A 19,196-nucleotide genomic window follows, 5' to 3' on the forward strand; every position below is an offset into this window, starting at 1 on the left:
TAAGAATGTGTGCCCCTCTGCTTGTTTATATACCACATGACTGTGGTGTTGTCTGTCTTTATCAGTAGTTGTCCTGGATGAAGTAGGTCCTTGAAGGCTGTCAGGGCATTTTGAACAGCTAGCATCTCTTTTTGATTGATATGTAGATGCATTTGGTTTGTGGACCATGTGCCCTGAATGCATCTTCCTGCCATGTGGGCCCCCCTAGACATAATCTGATGCATCCGTTGTTAGTGTCTGCCTGGCTGGGGGTAATGTGAATGGCTGTCCCTTGTTCTGGTGACAAGCCTTTGCCCACCATCGAAACTCCTGTTGCAGGCAGGGAATGAGAGTAATCATTGTTTCCAGGCTGTGGCAATGTTGAGTCCAAACACTTTTTAGGTACCATTGAAGTTTCCTCATATGCAGTCTTGCATATGGAATTAGTAGGATGCAAGATGCCATGAAGCCGAAAGCCTGCAGATTTTTTCTTGCAGATAACTGGGCCTTTGTTGCCAACATTTTTAAATAGGTAGTCAGTTGCCTTTGTCTGGCGTGAGATAAGCCATCTGGGCAGTTGTATTCAAGCTTGCACCCAGAAATGTTATCTCTTGAGAGGGTACTAGTTTTGATTTCTTTTTGTTGACTGTGTACCCTAGGTATGTTAGAAGTCGTTTCACAAACGCCAGATGTTGAAGAAGAATGTCCTTGTTCTCTGCTTGAATTAGACAGTCATCCAAGTAAGGATATATTTGTATTCCTCTTTGTCTGCAGAATGCAATTACTGGTTCCAGGCACTTTGTAAAGACCCTGGGCGCAGTAGATAAGCCAAAGGGCAGTGCAAAGAATTGGTAATGCATGAAACCAGCCTTGAATCTGAGGTATCTTCTGCACGATTGTCTGATTGGAACATGCAGGTATGCCTCTTTTAGGTCTAATGTCACAAGCTAAGCATTCTTGCCCACCATGGGCAGAAGCTGCTGCTAAGTCAACATTTTGAATTTTGGAATATCCAGGAATGTTTTCAGAATAGATAGGTCCAGTATTATTGCTCCAGGCCTTGTCCTTTCTGGGTACCAAGAACAGTCTTGAGTAAAATCCTTGTCCCTGCTCTTGCTCTGGTACTTGCTGAATGGCCCCCATGTCCATGAGGGATGAAACTTGTTTTTGTGCCTCTGTCCATTGATTTATTGGCAGATCTGGCCAGCCATTTGCCTTTGGCATAGTATGGAAATGGAATTTGTAGCCTTGTGACACTATATTTAGAACCCACTTGTCCTGGGTTATAATGTGCCAATTTTGTGCAAAAAGTGCTAATTTTCCCTCTAAGGGTGCTGCCAGAAGGTAAGTGCTTGGTGCAGGCAGGGGAAAGTCATTGGGACTGTTTTCTGTACGTTTGTGATTTATCTTCTCCAGCTTTGGAGGTAGAAGCACCCCATTGTCTTGACCTATAAGAACCTTGCGCCTGGGATCTGCCCCTAGGGCATCTGGATCTGCCCCTTTGAGGTCTGTCTGACACAGGACAGGACCAATTTTTTGTAGGCCAGTGTCTACTAAACCTAGGTGGCTGTACTTGTAAAAAATCTTTAACAGTTTGCATAGATTTAGCTTTGTCCTCCATTTTCTTTAACACCTCTTCTGCCTTAACACCAAACAAAGTATCATGCTGTAAACGTGCATCTAGTAATTTAACTTTAACATGATCAGGCAAATTTTGTTCCTTTAACCAAGCATGCCTCCTAATTACAGAGCCCATAACTGCGGCCCTGCAGAAGGCCTCCAATGAATCAAAACCACATTGCAAAGTATGCTTTCCAACTTGCTCAGCTGCATGCAATAAATCCTGCATTTCCTTGTTTTCTGCACATTCAGAGTTTAACATAATTTTCTGTTTAAGCAATCCCATGACATGTTGCTGATACTTGAGCATATGAAGCTGACAGTTTAAGGCCCTTATAGCCAAAGTTGCAGATGTGTAAACCTTTTTTCCCCCTCTATCCAGTGCCCTTGAATCTCTGTCAGAGGGGGTTGGTTTTTTTGCTGTCGAGGCCTTAACTCCCTTTGGACCCTGTGAAATAGTTTCTGGGTCTGCAGCAGGGATTTTAAATAGAAATTTGTGTGAGTCTGGAACCCTGTAATATCTGTCAGGCTTAACAGGAGCTGGGGGTAAGGAGTCAGGGGTCAAACTAGACTCTGAAAACACATCAGCTACAATGTCTAACACAGGGGGAATGGCTAGAAGCCTGTGCTGTGGTAGTAAAAGGAAATCCCTGAGCCTCTTTTTAGATTCTAAAAAACCTTGGCTTTCCCAGTGAAAATGCTCCCTCATGGTATGCAAGGTTTCTCCAAAGGAATAGTCCTCAGGAGGAGAAGCTGACGGTATAGATTCTTCAGCATCAGAATCCTCATAAGGGGGTAAAGAATATCCCTGATCAGAAGAGGAATCAGAAGAAACAGAAACATGATCTGAAGATTTATAGTCAGTGTCTTGCCTAGGCCTGTTATCAGGAGGGGGATGGGAACCCCTGATCAAGGTAATCAGGTCTTCGGCCATTTTGATCATCTGTTTTTTGGGCATAGAGGCCTGTACACGTGGCTCTTGAGTTTGTTTCCTTGCTTTAGAAGATGCTTTAGTCTTTGGCTTTGAAGCTGAAGTCGTTTTAATGTAAAGATGTTTAGGTCTGAATACACCCTCAGAAGCCGGTACCTGCTCAGCAGCTCCAGACCCATCTGAAGGATTAGAGTCCGAGGCTCCAATACCTTGAGTATCCAGCGGCATGGCCGACTTCACATGGGAGTCGGTAGTGGCCTGCGACTCTAAAGTAACGGGTGTTAGGGGCTGCGAAAGCACCTCACTGAGAATCGGCAAACCGGCGAATGGCTTAGGAGAAGCTTCGTCGTCGGTTTTGGGCCTCGGTTTTATTTCTCTATCCTTTTCTAAGCGTTTTTTGTAAACTCCGGTAGTCGGATGGCTATCCAACGACATTTCTGGATAATTAAACCGGCTACCAAAATACTTTAAAGCAAAGATATACCGACGCCTAACAGTGTGTTGGTTAAATCTAGCACAAAACTGACAACCAGTAACATTGTGATCAGGGCCTAGGCAAGGAATACAGTAAGAATGAAAATCCTTATGAGGTATTTGCTTTCCACAAGAAATACAATTATTAACTTTTTCTGACATCGGTCTGAAGCAAGAAAAAAGTTTCCCCAACGGGGTACTTAGCTTTATAGAAGACTTCGGATCTGAAACTCAAACACGAAAATCTCAGGAGTCGGCCAACCGGCACTTGCAAACTGCTTCTGCTTCGGGCATCGCGAGGCAAGAAAGACTGAAGAAAATGTCATCCACTGCTTCTTTTATACCACTGACGACCTGATGTCAGGGAAGGGGTGACAGCAGCTGACACAGGACCCAGTACTTTGGAATTCAGGCCGGTTGAGGGCAACCTGCCAGCAGGATTACCCAAATGTAATGACTGCAACAGTGAAACAAGAAGAACATCAAGGTTTTACCATCTTGCTCACCTTTGGCAAATACTTCCTTTATATTTTGTCCAAATAAAATGCAATCGTCATAGGGGGCATTTATGAAGGACATCTTAAAGCTTTCCGTGAAATTGCAGAGCAGCATCCATGCATAACGCTGCATGGTAATACCTGTGCTGGCCACCTGTGCTGTGTTGTTTGCTGTATTAGATAGCTGTCTCATGGCCACATTCCAGGAGGACCATAGAGTAGACAACTGGGTAGCCACTGTTTTTTGGATATGCAAAGGTATGTTACCTGCCAGGGAATTTGAAAATCCTTGATAAAATCCCACTGGAAATATATCAGGTGTGCCATCTACTTCAGCACTTAGAGTGCAAATGTCACTGAAGTGCAAGTTTCTCCATTACGTCCAATGCCCTGGACTCCCTGTTACAGGGATGAACAGAAGAACTTTCTTTGGACAGCTCCTTTTTTGTGACTGTTGCTACCATCATGGCATCTACAGGGAGACCCTTTGCCCAATGTTTTCTGTCTTTAGGGACAACTAAAATCTTATCTGGCTTTTTTGGGACAGGGTCTGCCACATCAGGTTCCTTCCAGGCCTACTCAACGATGAGGTCCACTAAGGTGCCAGAAGGTGGGACACCCAGGATGTTGAAGGGCTGGATGCAAAAGCTTCGAGAAACACTGACTCAGAAAGAAGGATTTTCAGTGGGTCATCTGTTTCATTAATTCTAGGATGCCTCCATAGAAGATGTCTTTGGGTGGGGCTTGGGGGATCCTTCTACCTCATTTAAGTCAGTGTCTTCCATGACTTACTCAGGACAGGAGTCAACACTTGCAAGTCCTCTTCTGGGGATGTGCTTTGGGACTTCTGAAGGAGACACTTTTGCAGTCTGACGTGGAGGTCAAATGTTGAGTGGCCTTAAAGCTAAATGAATCCATCTATCCCTGTCGACCAGAATAATAGGAAGATGCAGCAGCTTCAGCAGAAGTCTGGATGGATCCATACAAGTCATCTTAGTCCAGCCAAGGTCCTCTTCATAGCCTTGAAAGTTGACTCAGCCAATGGAACTGAGGAAGAGACCCACAACAGCTGGACTGGTATTCATCTCGACTCCAGGGCAGATGGTTCCAAGGAGGACCTCAGAACCAAGTTAATGAGGGCTGAAGCCCAGAGCAGTAGGGACGGCTCTGAAAATCTGAGTCAACTCCATCACTGGTGCCCCAACTCCGATGCTCTGGCTCCAGGACTCTACTTGACCCAAGTGCATCTATGTTGCAAAGATGAGGGAAGAAGCTGAAGTCTACAGGGCTACAGGTTCTGAAGCTGGGACAGCGAGGAGGTTGGATCCAATGTGCATTGGTTCCAAAAGTGGAGACATCAGAAGTAGTATGGCCAGGGTTGAAGGGTTTGATCTTGGTCCTTTCCTTGGGGATGGAGATAGGAGAACTCCCAGCTGAATCTGAGTCCTTAGAAATTTCATCATTTGGTCAACATCTAATTTGGTAAGACTCCTATGGACCCACCAGATCTTGAAGATGAAGTATCAAAGTAGGCCTCAATGGGATCTTTTGAAGGATGGGAAAATGAAGACTTGGGCTAATCAGCCCCAGTGAAGAAGCTGTTTTCGGGAAGGGAGTTCAGATCCTGGAAACAGTAGGATCTGAGTGCCTCGGTATCTTAGGTGCTGGACCTTCAATAACCATGAGATCTAGAGACCTTTTCTTAGGTGTTTCCAAATGTTCTTTTGGTCTCTTTTCTTGCTGTTTGTCCTTAGGTTTATCCTTTGATCTATGTGTGATTTTCTTTCTCTTTTTCCTTTGACCTTTCTCTCTTTTTGGTGCCTTTGGATCCAAAGACATTTCTGACCCTGTCTGCAGGGAAGGAGTCCTTTCAGAATAAGCTTCTCTTTCCTTCCATGAAGTGCCCTAGTACTGAAAGCAGCAAAAATAGTACAAGAATCATGCAAGTGGGAAGGTCAGAAACAATACACGCAGTGCAAATGTTGGTCTTAGGGTGGGATGTTATGATCGCAGGGGGAACACTTACTTCTTAAAGTCTGTAGACTTTTCTAACATTATAAAAATAATTTTAACATCTAACTTAATACAGAATGCTATCTTAAACTATTTCTAATATAAACCTGACAACTTAATGATTAAATCCTAAAGGCTAAGAACACACACTACACAGAGCAAAATTACCAGGAAAAACACACTAAGTCTATAAACTACACTATATATCTATTAAAAACCCTAGAAACTATTAAATCTTACTAACAACCCTAAATATCTTAACAAGAAGTAACAAAATCTTCACTTATCATGAAACAGGATGGAGCTGTCAGTCAACTAATCCAGTTATGCAGGTGGCAAACAAAATCTGAGCTAATTCAGGCAGGAGAGGGAAACTGTGGGATGGGGAGAAATCAGAGTTTAAATCAGATGAAAACAGAAAGCATTGGATCTTATTTGTAATTAAATGATGTCCTCTGACTGAACTCTACAAATGTCACAGTCCTGATTCAAATGTTCTGGGTCAAGGCTATCCACACAAAGTAAACGGTTTTCTTATAATAGGTCTATAATATCTGTATGACTCCCGTTTTCTAAATCAGAATAACAACTTAAAAGAAATGCCAGAATCAATGTGGTAACAGTAATATGCAACAAACCAGCAGACCTTACTCAAAAACACTACAGAAATAAAATTATATGTAGTAACTCTGCTGCAACTGAGAGGTGAAGGAGGTTAGGTGAAACCAAGAACTTGTAACAATGAAAAAATACATCCTAAATAGCATCTTGATTGTACATATGACGACACAACTTACTATAGGTTCGTAGGTTCATAGGTTTATACTAGGTTAATGGCCAACAGGGTCTTTACAAATTTGGCTTGCAACCCAACCCAGTTTTGTCCCCGAGATACAAGGATGTCTATATGATGGGGAATGGTAGTAAGGATGTAGCTCAGGGTTATGTGGAGGGGGTGTTAGCTGGGGATTAATTTAATTACAGTCAACCTCTGTCCATCACAGACATTGAGGCCAGACCGGTAGTGAATTTGTGGTTTCCCATCCAATGATCAAGCTTTCATATGAATAGGGTCAGGGATGCTTTTCTTATAATAGGATTTTATGTCTGTAAGAATCACATTTTCTAAACCAGAACAACAACTAAAAAGAAATGTCAGAATCACTGTGGTAATATGCAACAAACTAGCAGACCTTACTCAACAAACACTACAGAAATAATATTACATGCCGTAACTGCGCTGCAACTGAGAGCTGAAGGAGGTTAAGTGAATCCAAGAACTAACAATGAGAAAATTATATCCTAAATTGCATCTTTTTTGTACATACAACCATACAACTATCTATAGATTCATAGGTTTATACTAGGCTAACGGCCAACACAGCACAACCCAGTTTTGTCCCCAGGGTACATGGATGTCTATATGGTGGGGAATATTAGTAAGGAGGTAGTTAAGGGTTATGGGGGGTGGTTAGTTGGGGATTAATTTAATTATTTTCAGCCTCTGTCCATCACAGACATGGAGGCCAGATCGGTAGTGAATTTTTAATTCTACATCCAGTGATCAAGGTTTCATTTGAATAGGGTCAGGGATGAACTCTGCTTCACACAGATGGGGAGCTTACTCCATGGCTCAGGGATCCTCTGAGGCACACATTTTTATCTCCAGCAAGCTCTACTTATGCTGCAGGCAAAGCTCAGGTCTTAGGAACTAGTGTTTCTGGTGCTGTTTGTTTTGTGGCTGTACAAGATACCCATCAGAGCTGGATCTGAGAATGTCTTATATGCCAGGCATAGATCACCTTTCAATTACCTGTAGTAGCCTGAGTACAGAGATAGGGCCTTAAGGTGATCTGCATAGGACAGGGTATTCAGATCCTGGATTCTTCTGATGAGGAACTTTTTGACAGTGTTCCATCAGTTGCAAGTGCTTGGTTAGGTACATGCCAAAGGTGACATTGTACTCAATGATGGGTCTGATAAGGGCTCAGTAGAGTAGTACTATAACTTCTCTGGAAATGGATGCTGTACCCTTGCTGATGAGTTGGGTGATACAGAATGATTTTCTCACTATCTTGGCTACGTGTTGGTCAAAGGCTAGATCACTGTCTACATATGTTTCCAGATACCTAACTATCTGATCAACTCTTAGTTGTGTTTTATCGATAAAAGGCAAAGCAGTGTAAACTGCAAATCAAACAGGATAAACTGCAAATGCTGATCTTATAACCAGGCAGAAATGACTTTTGTAAAAAGGCAGAAAAAGATGGCTTGGCTCTATGGTGCAGGGGTGACTGGGATTCAGTTAGTGTCCTTGTGATTGGGGAAGCCAGGGATGGGATAGAGTAAAGGGATGTGATCTGCTTATGTCTCTTAGGGGGTGGAGAGAGTTGTACACCCTTGGGGGCATACCAGACAGTGTAATCTTCCTGGTGGAGAGTGGAGAGACTTCCTCTTCTGCTTTGGGGGCATGGCTGTTTGGAGAAAACACCCTTTGCAGAAGTGAGGAGAAGTCCTCTGCCATCAGCCTATTGCATGTCCCATCCCAATGTTTCATCAGGTATATAAAGAAGTTATGGCATAAAGTAGAAAATTTCAAACCTCCCCTGATGGCTGTCTGAATGATGGCCCATCCTGGTCAATCTCTCCCTGGTGATTGGGAATGAATGGGCTAGATGGCTGGGAGGGAGCTGTTAGCTGACAGGTAGTGAGACTAAAAGAGAAAAATAAATAGTAAGTAAAGGTTAGATCTGACCTGGAAATGTAGAAAACAACCAATGACTGAGACACAATCTAACAGAAGTTGGCAAAGTAGTTTTGAAAAGATTTCCCTCACAAAACGTAAGATAGAACCTTGAGCCTTTTCATGCTTGTAATTTTGTTCAGCAGTAAAAAAATACTTGATGAGTTTGCAACACTGTAGAGAATTACAGGTAACTGAGAGGGGAGCCTGCAAAAGTTGCAAACAGATGCTGAGATGCCCAAGTCCCATCAGCCTTAGTCCTATGGCTGAAGAAGACAGCTAAGGTCATTCCAGACTAATGAATCTGTAAAAAGGAGTCTGTTTTCAGCAGGATGCTATCATTCAATAATGCTCATGTTTCTTACCTCTCCTCTGCTTCTTTCTTCTGTTTTTAGCTTTTTCAGTGACCTCAGAATTGGACAGAGGTGCACACGCTGGGTATGATGGGAAAGGATGGGTGTCTGGTAGCCTGAGAAAGTTTTATCTGCTGGGTGGCATAAATCCTAGTGCTTACTGCAGATGGACCATCTTTCTACAAATCTATCTCTATGATAACTGGCCATCACTTTCAAATGTGTAATGGAAATGAGTTGACAATTGTTTATGTATTGCAGGACTTGGGAGTGCACACAAGCTTAGTGTTCTTGACTAAGGGGACAATAAGACAACAGGTTTACAGCTGTTATGGCCAGAGATGCACCACTTGTATACAGGGTACAATAAGTTCCCTTCTGCAGACATGTAACAAGATTTTCATTAATTAAATGATCACAGTTAATACTGGACTGATGCTTGAATGTCATCAGAATATGTTAACAATGAAAAAGTATATAACTATCTCTATATAATCTACATCTATAGCTACCTATCTATGTATACACACACACACACACACACACACACACACACACACACACACACACACACACACACACACACACACACACACACACACACACACACACACATCTGTCTATCTATATATCTATTTATATACATAACGGTGTTATTCAATATTTATTTAGTTGAACTGCAATAGGTCAAACAGGTTTTGACCTACATTTTATCAAAGTGCTTCACTAATGTCTGCAGTTCATCGATCTTGTGCAGTTCAGTTGTTATTAGCAGTGTAAATGAATTAGTCTGTTCCATTCACTTACACTTATGACATTGAGGGTGTTTTCACTAATATCACACAGAGTAGGTTAATAGAATTTGCTTTTTTCCCCACTGTTGTGTTATTTAAAGCAGTGTGTGTGTATGGGAGGGGGGATGCAGTGGGCTAGCCCCGTTGAAAACAATGGGTAGGGTTCCATTTGATATAATTGCTTTTACTATATTTAATATTCAATCAAGTGCAAATTGCTTATTTAATATGGACTCCCGATATATATTTGTGTGTGTGTGTGTGTGTGTGTGTGTGTGTGTGTGTGTGTGTGTGTGTGTACACACCCACACCCACACATATGGAGAGTTACAATGCATTTTATTGACAACACATTATTGATCATTAGGTGACCTAATGTTACTAAAATTGTTTTCAATGACTAGCGTATTTGCTTGTATTTTGTTTGTGTATTATTTGTGCGGGGTTTAATGGTTGTATTTTAGGCACTTGTAGGGGCATGGGGTGGTCAAGCTCTCCAATATGAAGTGTTGGGAATGTATAACCTTCATTGCCATGGCAGCTTTATGATTATTTTTTTTTTACTAATACAGTGTTTGATAGTCTGAGCAGATTTTTTTTTTATGATCATTTATATTATTAATGTTGTCAACAATCCAGGCAGCTGACAAGCTTTTTTCAATGATTGTATATATATATATATATATATATATATATATATATATATATATATATAAACATACACATATACAACCTCTATATATGTGCATATGGGTGTAATCAAAAAAGGCTGAATACTCATTTGATAAAAACACTGATGTAAGAAGGAGTGACTGAACATACGAGTGAATGCATATTTGCATTATACAATATGGTTGAATTAAAGTGTTGCATATTGCAGGAGTATGTAAGAAAATTAATGTTTAACTGAAGAGGTGCTGGAGTGAAGACAAGCAAGATCGTGCTACTGTGGTTAGTGTGCATGTGCGATTGTTTGCAGGTTAGATTATGGGCTAGGGAAGGGATAGATTTTGTTTTATGCCTTAGTAGTGTTATGATCGATGTGTGTAGGTGTGTTTGTGTGTGTGTGTGTGTGTGTGTGTGTGTGTGTGTGTGTGTGTGTGCATTTGTGTGCGTGTATGTGTGTGCACGTGTGTGCGCGTGCGTGTATGTGTGTGCGTGTCTTGTTCAGTGGCACTCTTAGGGTGGGGGCATGTATATATGTGCATGTGGGTTTATGTGTCTGCATGTGTTCAACTGCATTGTTAGGGTCTGTGCGTTTGTGTGTGTTGTTCAGTGGCACTGTTAGGATGTGTGTGTACATACGTGGGTGTCTGTGTGTGAGTGTGTATGTGTGTGTATGTTGTTCAGTGGCACTGTTAGGTGTGTGCATGTGTTGTTCAGTGGCACTGTTAGGTGTGTGTGTGTGTGTGTGTGTGTGTGTGTGTGTGTTGTTCAGCAGCACTGTTAGGGCAAGGGTTTTAGTAATGTAATACATGCACAGGGCTGGTGTTAAGGGGCAGGGACAGGGTTAGCACATGCACAATGTACACAGTGTAGCATTCCTAAAATTCACTTGAAAACCTAGTCTGTGTCCCCATATGCATTCACTACACATACTGCTAAGTAGTGACAGATTTGATGCTGTCACCTCAAAAACTTTACTGCAAATGCAATTTTACTATGAAGTTAGTATCAGGTGTGCATTATTAACGAAATTCAAAACTTATACTGTAATACTTTGTCATACTTACAGTGAACAAACATCTGGACAGTCACTGTACTCTTTCCAAGCTCATTCTGCACCTCACAGCTGTAGTTTCCAGCATTCTCTGGCCTGGCTTTATTAATCTGAATTATCCTGTTATCATGGCTCATGTTCACATTATCTGATTCTGGGTGCAACCATGTATAGGAAGGAGGGGGATTACCAGTGGCACTGCAAACAAAACTCACAGTATTTCCTTTCCATACCATTTTAGGTTGTTCAACTCTAGGTATACCAGGTGGAACTAAAATAAAAGAAAGAAATAATGTGTTTATTATATCCCATGACTCATGACTTCATATGACAGAAAATAATCCTCTCAGAAAATTTTAGAGTTATTCAACATAAAACCTTAATACAATGACTTAATTCATGACACTAGTAAGAAAATTACTAAATGGCATGGTTTATATTGCTCACATAGCCACATTGTGCTGGTTGTAGATTCTTCAGAGAAGAACATTTTCTAAGTCATTATCATACAACCAATATATAAAGTCATCATTAATACAGTAACATGAAGTAATCACATGATTAGCCATATACTTCTAACCCTGTTGTATAAATTTCACAGGCTTTAACATACTTTATCTTATGTAATCCATTCTAGGCAGTTAGACCTATTTGAAAGAATGTATTGCTTCCCAGTGAAGTGTAGAGACTTTAGTATCTACTGCTGCCAGATCAACAATCTGCAGGAGTCTGTTTGCCTACTTTATGATTTTGAACAAGTCACTTAACCAGACACTGCCCCTAGGTCACCCCTAAAACTGGAATAAGTGTTCAGTACAGTTACCAAATAAACAAATAGCTTATTTATTTATTTTTAGCATTCCTTCACTTATCACTCTTCCAGTCAGTGTGCATTTACTGTGCATTAGTAGTTATATTAAACATCAGGCTTAAGGTTTCCTTTATCAGACTATTATTCACAAACTTTTATACAAAATGTAGGTGTGGTCTGTTTTCTATCCAATTAACAGAAATAAAACATATTCTATAACCCTTCTTTGTGAGTCAAGTAATTTATTCATTTAATTATCCTGGTGATCTTTTTCTACTGTCATTCATACCTGAACTAAATCATTTTTTGTCATGTTGTTCAAAGTTAATCTGTATATTTACCAGCATCTTGTGCAAAAGAACCAACACATTTTTTTTTTCTTTTGCTAACAACCAGAGGTTACAAGTTATCACTCTATTAGTTTCAGTAATGCATTTTGGAAAATGAACCAATAATTCAGCCTATGTTGTATCTGGGTGCATAAATCCTTTATCAGAACTACACAGGGAAGGTTTTCTTTCTTCAGAGTACGATTAAGAAAGACTTACCATGATATGGAAGCCTTAACGCAGACGGTTTTCACATCAGGGAAAGCTTTTCCAATTAGACCACTTTCCAGCTATGTCTTTTTCCTGGCAGTATCTGTAGCACAGACAGTGGTCTCACTGGGAGACTGGCTGTGGCTAATTAGCCATGTGTTCTCCCTCAGTAAAAAGAAGTTATGTTCTTACCATAACGTTCCATGTGGAGTGTTCATCTCACCTTTGTTCTTACACATGGGTGTCGGAGCCGATCCTCGGCTCCGAGTCGGCCGCTTAGCAAAGCTTTGCATCCAGAAGAAGCTCGAGACCAACCTATCTCCCACAATTCCCTCTGTCTTTACCTCAGATCTAGTTTGCAAAACAAAACCAGATCCAACAACAACAATGTAAATCTCCAAGAATACATCCATATACACAAGGAGCATAAGTAACTCAAGCCAGTAGTACAACAGAGAGACCACTAGTGGGAGAGAAACAGACCAGACATCTAAAACGGACGTTCTTCCTGACCTGAGGGTGGGAGGGTGGAGATGTAAGAACAAAGGTGAGATGAACACTCCACATGGAACGTTATGGTAAGAACATAACTTCCTTATGTGAGAGTGTTCAATCTCGCCGTTTGTTCTTACACATGGGTAGCATCCCTAGCTCCGTGACCCTGAGAGACTCACGGAAGAACGTTCCTGAGCACAGTGGAACCAAAAACTGCTCTGTCCCTGGAAATTCTATCCACTTTATAATGAGTGATGAACGTATGTGGTTTAGACCAAGTGGCGGCCGCACAAATAGTGTCCAAAGGCAGGCGAGCCGCATGAGCCAAAGATGTAGAAACTGATCTAGTAGAATGTCCTTTCGGCTTGGTGGGCAAAGTGTGACCAGAAGCAGCATAAACGAAGGCAATACAATCAGTTAGCCATTTGGAGAGAGGACGCTTCATCACTGCCATGCCCTTTTTGTTGTCCGCAAAGGCTATAAAGAGTTGGTCTGCTTTCCTATGATCTTTTGTTCTATCTAGGTAGAATCTGAGTTGTCTATGAACATCCAACTTGTGCAACATATATTCCAGCTTATTGGAATGATTTTTGAAAAATGTGGGAAGCTCAATGGATTGATTAATGTTGTTAACGGAACAAACCTTAGGGAGGAAAGAGGGGTTGGTGAGTAAAGATACCCTGTCCAGGTGAAAAATTAAATATGGCTGTTTAATGGAGAGGGCTTGAAGCTCCGATACTCGTCTGGCTGAAGTGATAGCTACTAGAAAGAGAGTTTTCCAGGACAAGAACTTTAAGGAACAGGAAGAAGCTGGTTCAAAGGGTGGTAACATTAGCTGGGATAAGAGGAGGTTTAGATTCCAAGGAGCTGTAGGAAACCTAATTGGTGGTCTAAGATGAAAGGAGCCTTTCAAAAAGGCTTTACAAAGCCTATGAGCCATAATGGGTGCTCCATTCTCTCCTACATGAAAGTTAGAGATAGCAGCCAACTGAACCTTCAAGGTGGCAGTAGAGGCTCCTTCGTGAAACAGTATGGATAGGAACTCTAAGACCTTGTTTAGCGGGGCTATTAAGGGATCTAAATGCTGTGCAATCGCCCAGTAGACAAAACGTTTCCACTTACTGGTGTAAACTTTTGTAGTGGAAGCCTTATGAGAGGCTACCAGAATGTCTTGAACTGCCGGGGAGAGAAGGTCAGACCTGGCTAAGAAGGGAAGCGGAGCAGCCAAGCTGCTACTCTGAGGGACAGGAGCGACAGGTGGGGAGCTCCTGATGAATGAATCAGTAGGTCTGGCACCGGGTCCAGAATCCAGGGCTCCCGTATTTGGTGTGCTTGAAGAAAGGGAAACCAAATCTGACGAGGCCAGAATGGGGCAATGAGAATTATAGTCCTTTCTAGATCCTTGGCTTTCTGGAGAAATCTCGGTATCAGAGGTATAGGAGGAAAAGCGTACAGGAGACCCGGGGGCCAATCGTGAATCAGAGCGTCCCTGGGGACATCCCCTGGAGGGGGTAACAGGGCAAAGTAGCTTCTGCATTTGGTGTTCATTGGAGACGCAAACAGATCACAGCAAGGCTGGCCCCACTTGCGGAATATCCTTTCCGCCATTGTCTGGTTGAGGGACCACTCGTGAGGTAACAGGATGGCTCTGCTCAACCTGTCCGCTACAACGTTGGATAACCCCGGGATGTGCGTTGCTATCAGAAAGTGACCCATGGACTCTGCCCATTGCCAAATTCTCATGGCCTCTCTGCACAACTGATAAGATTTGGTTCCTCCTTGTTTGTTTATGTACCAAACTACGGACATGTTGTCGGTTTGAACTGCAATGGTCCCTAGAGGTAGAAGGGGGGAAAAGTGTTGCAATGCTAGAAACACTGCCCTCATCTCCAGGACATTGATGTGCAGGTTGTACTCTAGATTGGTCCATTCGCCTTGGACTGTGTCCCTGAAAGATGCCCCCCCACCCTATCAGGGAAGCGTCCGTGGTCACTGTGGCTGTTGGTGTGGGTAACACAAAAGGTCGGCCGCCGATGAGATTGCGATTCTGTAACCACCAAGACAGGTGTACTTTGCAGGTGTTCGTAATGTGAATTTCGTGTGTCAGCGGTAACTGTTGGAACGACCATTGTGCAAACAGCAGCCATTGGAGAACTCTCATGTGTAGTCTTCCCATGGGAACTGCAATGAGGGAAGCTGACATGAGCCCCAAGACTTTCAGAACTAGTTTGGCTGGGGATTTCTTGGACAACAAAAGGAGAGATATGTGTTTTTGTAGGGAAGCTATTCTTGCGGAGGGGAGTCTTAGAATCAAGGAACGGGTATCCAAATCTGCCCCTATAAATGAAATATGCTGTGATGGCTGCAAGGCAGATTTTTCGAAATTTATCGAAATTCCTAGGTGAACACAAAGGTTGAGCGTGTAGTCCCTGGCCTGTATCAGTCGACGCTCGGTGGTGGCAGTAAGGAGCCAGTCATCCAGATACGGAAACACCCGGAATCCTAGGCGTCTCAAGTGAGACGCTACCACTGCCATGCATTTGGTGAAAACCCTGGAGGCTGAGGTTAGACCAAAGGGCAGGGCTCGAAACTGAAAGTGTCTGGCTCCCAGCAGGAAGCGCAGGTGATCTCTGGACCCTCTGGCCATTTTGATGTGGTAGTATGCGTCCTTGAGATCTATTGAGCACATCCAGTCGTCCTTCCGTAAAAACGGAAGGATTGATTGAAGCGTGACCATCTGGAACTTTTCTTTCCTCACATAGGTATTGAGATTGCTTAGGTCCAGAATTGGCCTCCAATCCCCTGTCTTTTTTGGAACTAAAAAGAACCTTGAGTAAGTTCCAGATCCTCTTTGGTCCGCCGGGACTGGTTGGATGACCCTTTTTTCTACCAGCTTTGAAACTTCTATAGCTGCAGGTTCTCACAGATGGGGCGGTACATCTGGGAATCTTTTCTGTGGTAACGGGGGAAATAGAAATGGGATTTTGTAACCTCTGGTAATAATGCTTTTTACCCATTTGTCTGAAGTAAGGCTTTGCCAGGCCTGAGGGTATAAAGCTAAGCGACCACCGACTGCCTCCAGAGCAGGACAGTCGGGCCTCCTTTCAGGAGTGCTGGAAAGGCTTCCCAGGGATAGTATCCCTGTCGCCTTGGTTTTGCGGACCCCCTCTGCCGCCAGGGCGACGTCTTCCACTTTTGCCCCCCCCCTGCCTCTGGAGGGGGCATCACCCTGTGTGTTTGGGAAAGAACCCTGGGGTTTACGAAACCACATTTTTCCACCTCGTTGCCCTTTGGGGTACGGTCTGGATGGGGTGGAAAAACGGACTCCGACAGCAGACAGAGTCTTTCCTTCTTGCTCACACCGGGTCAGGGTCTCCTTTACTTTGGGGCCAAAGAGAGTGGCACCATCAAAGGGGGCGTTAGTAAAGGAAGACTTGAAGGCTTCCGCAAAGGAGCACAGGCGCATCCAGGATTGTCTACGGAGAGCATTCGCTGAAGCCGCAGCCCTACTCGACCCTTCGGCTGCATACGAGATGAGCCTCATGGACGAGTTTACTATAGATGTAAGGGTATTGAGCTGTGCTGTAACCTTATCCGAGACAGCAGCATCTGTAGTACCCTGGAGGGCATCTCCCAACTCTTTGACTAGATCCCTCTGCAATCATGTGAAATGTGTCAAATAGTTCAGCGATCGCATGGAAAAAGTCGCTGAACTGAAAATGCACTTCCCATATCTGTCCATGGTCCTAGAATCTCTGTTAGGAGGATGGACAGACGAGGAAGATTCGGACATCTCCTTTTTCGTGGCAGCTGCCACCACGATAGCGTCCACTGGAACTCCCTTAGTGAGGTATGCCTTATCCTGAGGGGCTGTTATATATTTATTAGGCTTTCTGGGAACTGGCTCCACTGTGTCAGGTGTCTCCCACGCCCTTCGAGCAATCAGATCCATTAACTCGTCGAAGGGCGGAGTGACCCAGGAGGAAGAAGGGCGAGCACCGAATGCCTTCAGCAAAACTGACTCATCCTCAGAAGGGGGTAGGGCTTGCCAATCACCTCTCTGTTTTAGGATCTCCAGGATGTCAGAAAAGGAGACATCCTCTGAGGGTGATTTTGGGGACCCTTCTGACTCATCTAAGTCAGTGTCTGATGTTAAGGACTCTTGTGGAGAATCCAAGTGCCTCCTCTTGCACAATCTTTTCCTTGGGACGTCATCGGGGAGGGGGCATCCGATGAAGCCTCCGAGGAAGAAGGGGCTCCCTCTGGGAGCGGCTGAGTCACTGGTGCTCGACGCTTTAGAGTAGCCGTGGGTGCAGAAGAGGACAACGGGCCTTTATGGGAGGGAGAAGCTGCTTCTGCTGAAGTAGTTGTCTGGGAAGACAATACCTTCCTCATAAGGTCAAAGGCCCCTGGACCCCGAGCCGAGGAATCCCCCGGTTCCGAAGAACGCAGAGGTATCTCCGACGCGGAAGCCAAGGGCACCAACCCCGAGGACGGAGCCGAGGCGATCCGTGCCGAGGCGCCGAGAGGGAGAGTCGGCACCGAAACATCGGTTCGACTCTCGGTCCCGGAACCAAGGATAGATCGTCGGCTCTGCGAGTCCGGTAGTGGTTCCGACGGAGTCGAGGTCAACGGTGCCGACCGAGAAAGAGACTGTTCCGGCACCAAGGGCTCCACTATCAGCAGATCAGCGTCTCCCAGCTCCGAGGGCTGAGCAGGCCTTGGAGGAGGACCAGATGGAGATAAGGGAAGGCCTTCGAGTCTCGACACTAACTGAGAGGAGACTGCAATGAGTTTGGACAGGGCCATGTTCTCCATCAGCTTCTGCACCACACGATCTACGTCGGTGTCGGAGAGGGGCCTGGAAGATTGCGTTGAAGGAATTGAGGATGGTGCCGACCTCAAAAGAGCAGGAAGTGGAAGTTCCGTCACCGGTTCCAAGACCCGAGGCTCGGTGACAGACAACAGCTCGATACTCAGCCCCGAAGTCTGTGGAACCGGTGAACGAACTTTAAAAGAGGAACTTGGAGCCGATGACATGGGCTCCGAAGTCCTCGACTCCTTCGAGGATTTAGAAGTCTGGTCTGACTTATCTAAAGCCTCTTGGAAGGCAGGCTTTAAGAGACCCCTGTCCATAAGCTTCCTGTGCCTATCTGTCATGACCCTTCCACTAAAGTAATGACATATTGAACAGTCCTCCTGAAGATGGAGAGGGCCAAGACAGTAGACACAGGAGCTACGGTTGTCGGTGACAGACATTTTCTGTCCGCACTGACATCTTTTAAAACCTGATTTAACCTTTTCTGACATAATAGTAATGAAATCTGTCAAGAAACACTGTCATAAAGTCACAGCAATAACAATAATATCAAATAGCCAAGTATATCAAGTAGTCAAATCCGAGTTATAGTAGGTGGGGTAGGCCCTAGGTAACCTAAACTAAATATAAATGTATAAAAACACTATATAGATAGTCAAAGGGGAAACCAGACCATACACACACACACACACACACACACACACACACACACACACACACACACACACACACACACACACACACACACTATATAAGTCTATCAATCCTAGAAAAATTTCAAGGAAATTCTCTTGAAAATGTTAGCTTATCTGTTCCAGTTGGCTCAGAGCTCTTCAGAATGATGCAATCGGTTGCAGCGGCAAACTAGATCTGAGGTAAAGGCAGAGGGAATTGTGGGAGTTAGGTTGGTCTCGAGCTTCTTCTGGATGCAAAGCTTTGCTAAGCGGCCGACTCGGAGCCGAGGATCGGCTCCGACACCCATGTGTAAGAACAAACGGCGAGATTGAACACTCTCACATTGTTGGTTGCTTTGGAGAAATGTGGCAAAATGATTCACAGACTCACTCTGCCGAATAAAGTTTTCATCTAGAAGGAAGAGACTGCGTTCATCATTTCACTCCTATGAAAAAATGATGAATATGGGCAAGTATACTGGAGCCATTGTGTGTGTGTGTGTGTGTGTGTGTGTGTGTGTGTGTGTGTGTGTGTGTGTGTGTGTGTGTCTGTACTTTACCATGTCTCCAAATCAAAGATTCTTCTGTCATGCTAGCTGCCCAACCCATGCTGGCTAGTTAGCGTAAGTGGAGAGAATCCCTTTGAACCCAGTCTTAATGTATAAATATATTAATTTTTATTTTTGCCGAAGAACAAGTTTCCAGGTCTGCAGAATGCATGCTTTGTTTTATTC

General features: G+C 43.7%; 1 protein-coding gene across 1 annotated transcript in view; it reads right to left on the reverse strand.

Moving 5' to 3' along the window:
* Positions 1-19,196, reverse strand: part of LOC122812230 (intercellular adhesion molecule 5-like) — a 423,548-nt gene that overhangs the window by 74,436 nt on the left and 329,916 nt on the right. Inside the window, exon 8 of the mRNA XM_044084585.1 lies at positions 11,138-11,395. Within this exon, the coding sequence (XP_043940520.1) occupies positions 11,138-11,395 (258 nt within the window). The remainder of the gene's footprint in view (positions 1-11,137; positions 11,396-19,196) is intronic.

Source organism: Protopterus annectens, chromosome 9.part0 (assembly GCF_019279795.1).
Source record: "Protopterus annectens isolate FY-2018-M chromosome 9.part0, PAN1.0, whole genome shotgun sequence".
Lineage (NCBI taxonomy): Eukaryota > Metazoa > Chordata > Ceratodontiformes > Protopteridae > Protopterus > Protopterus annectens.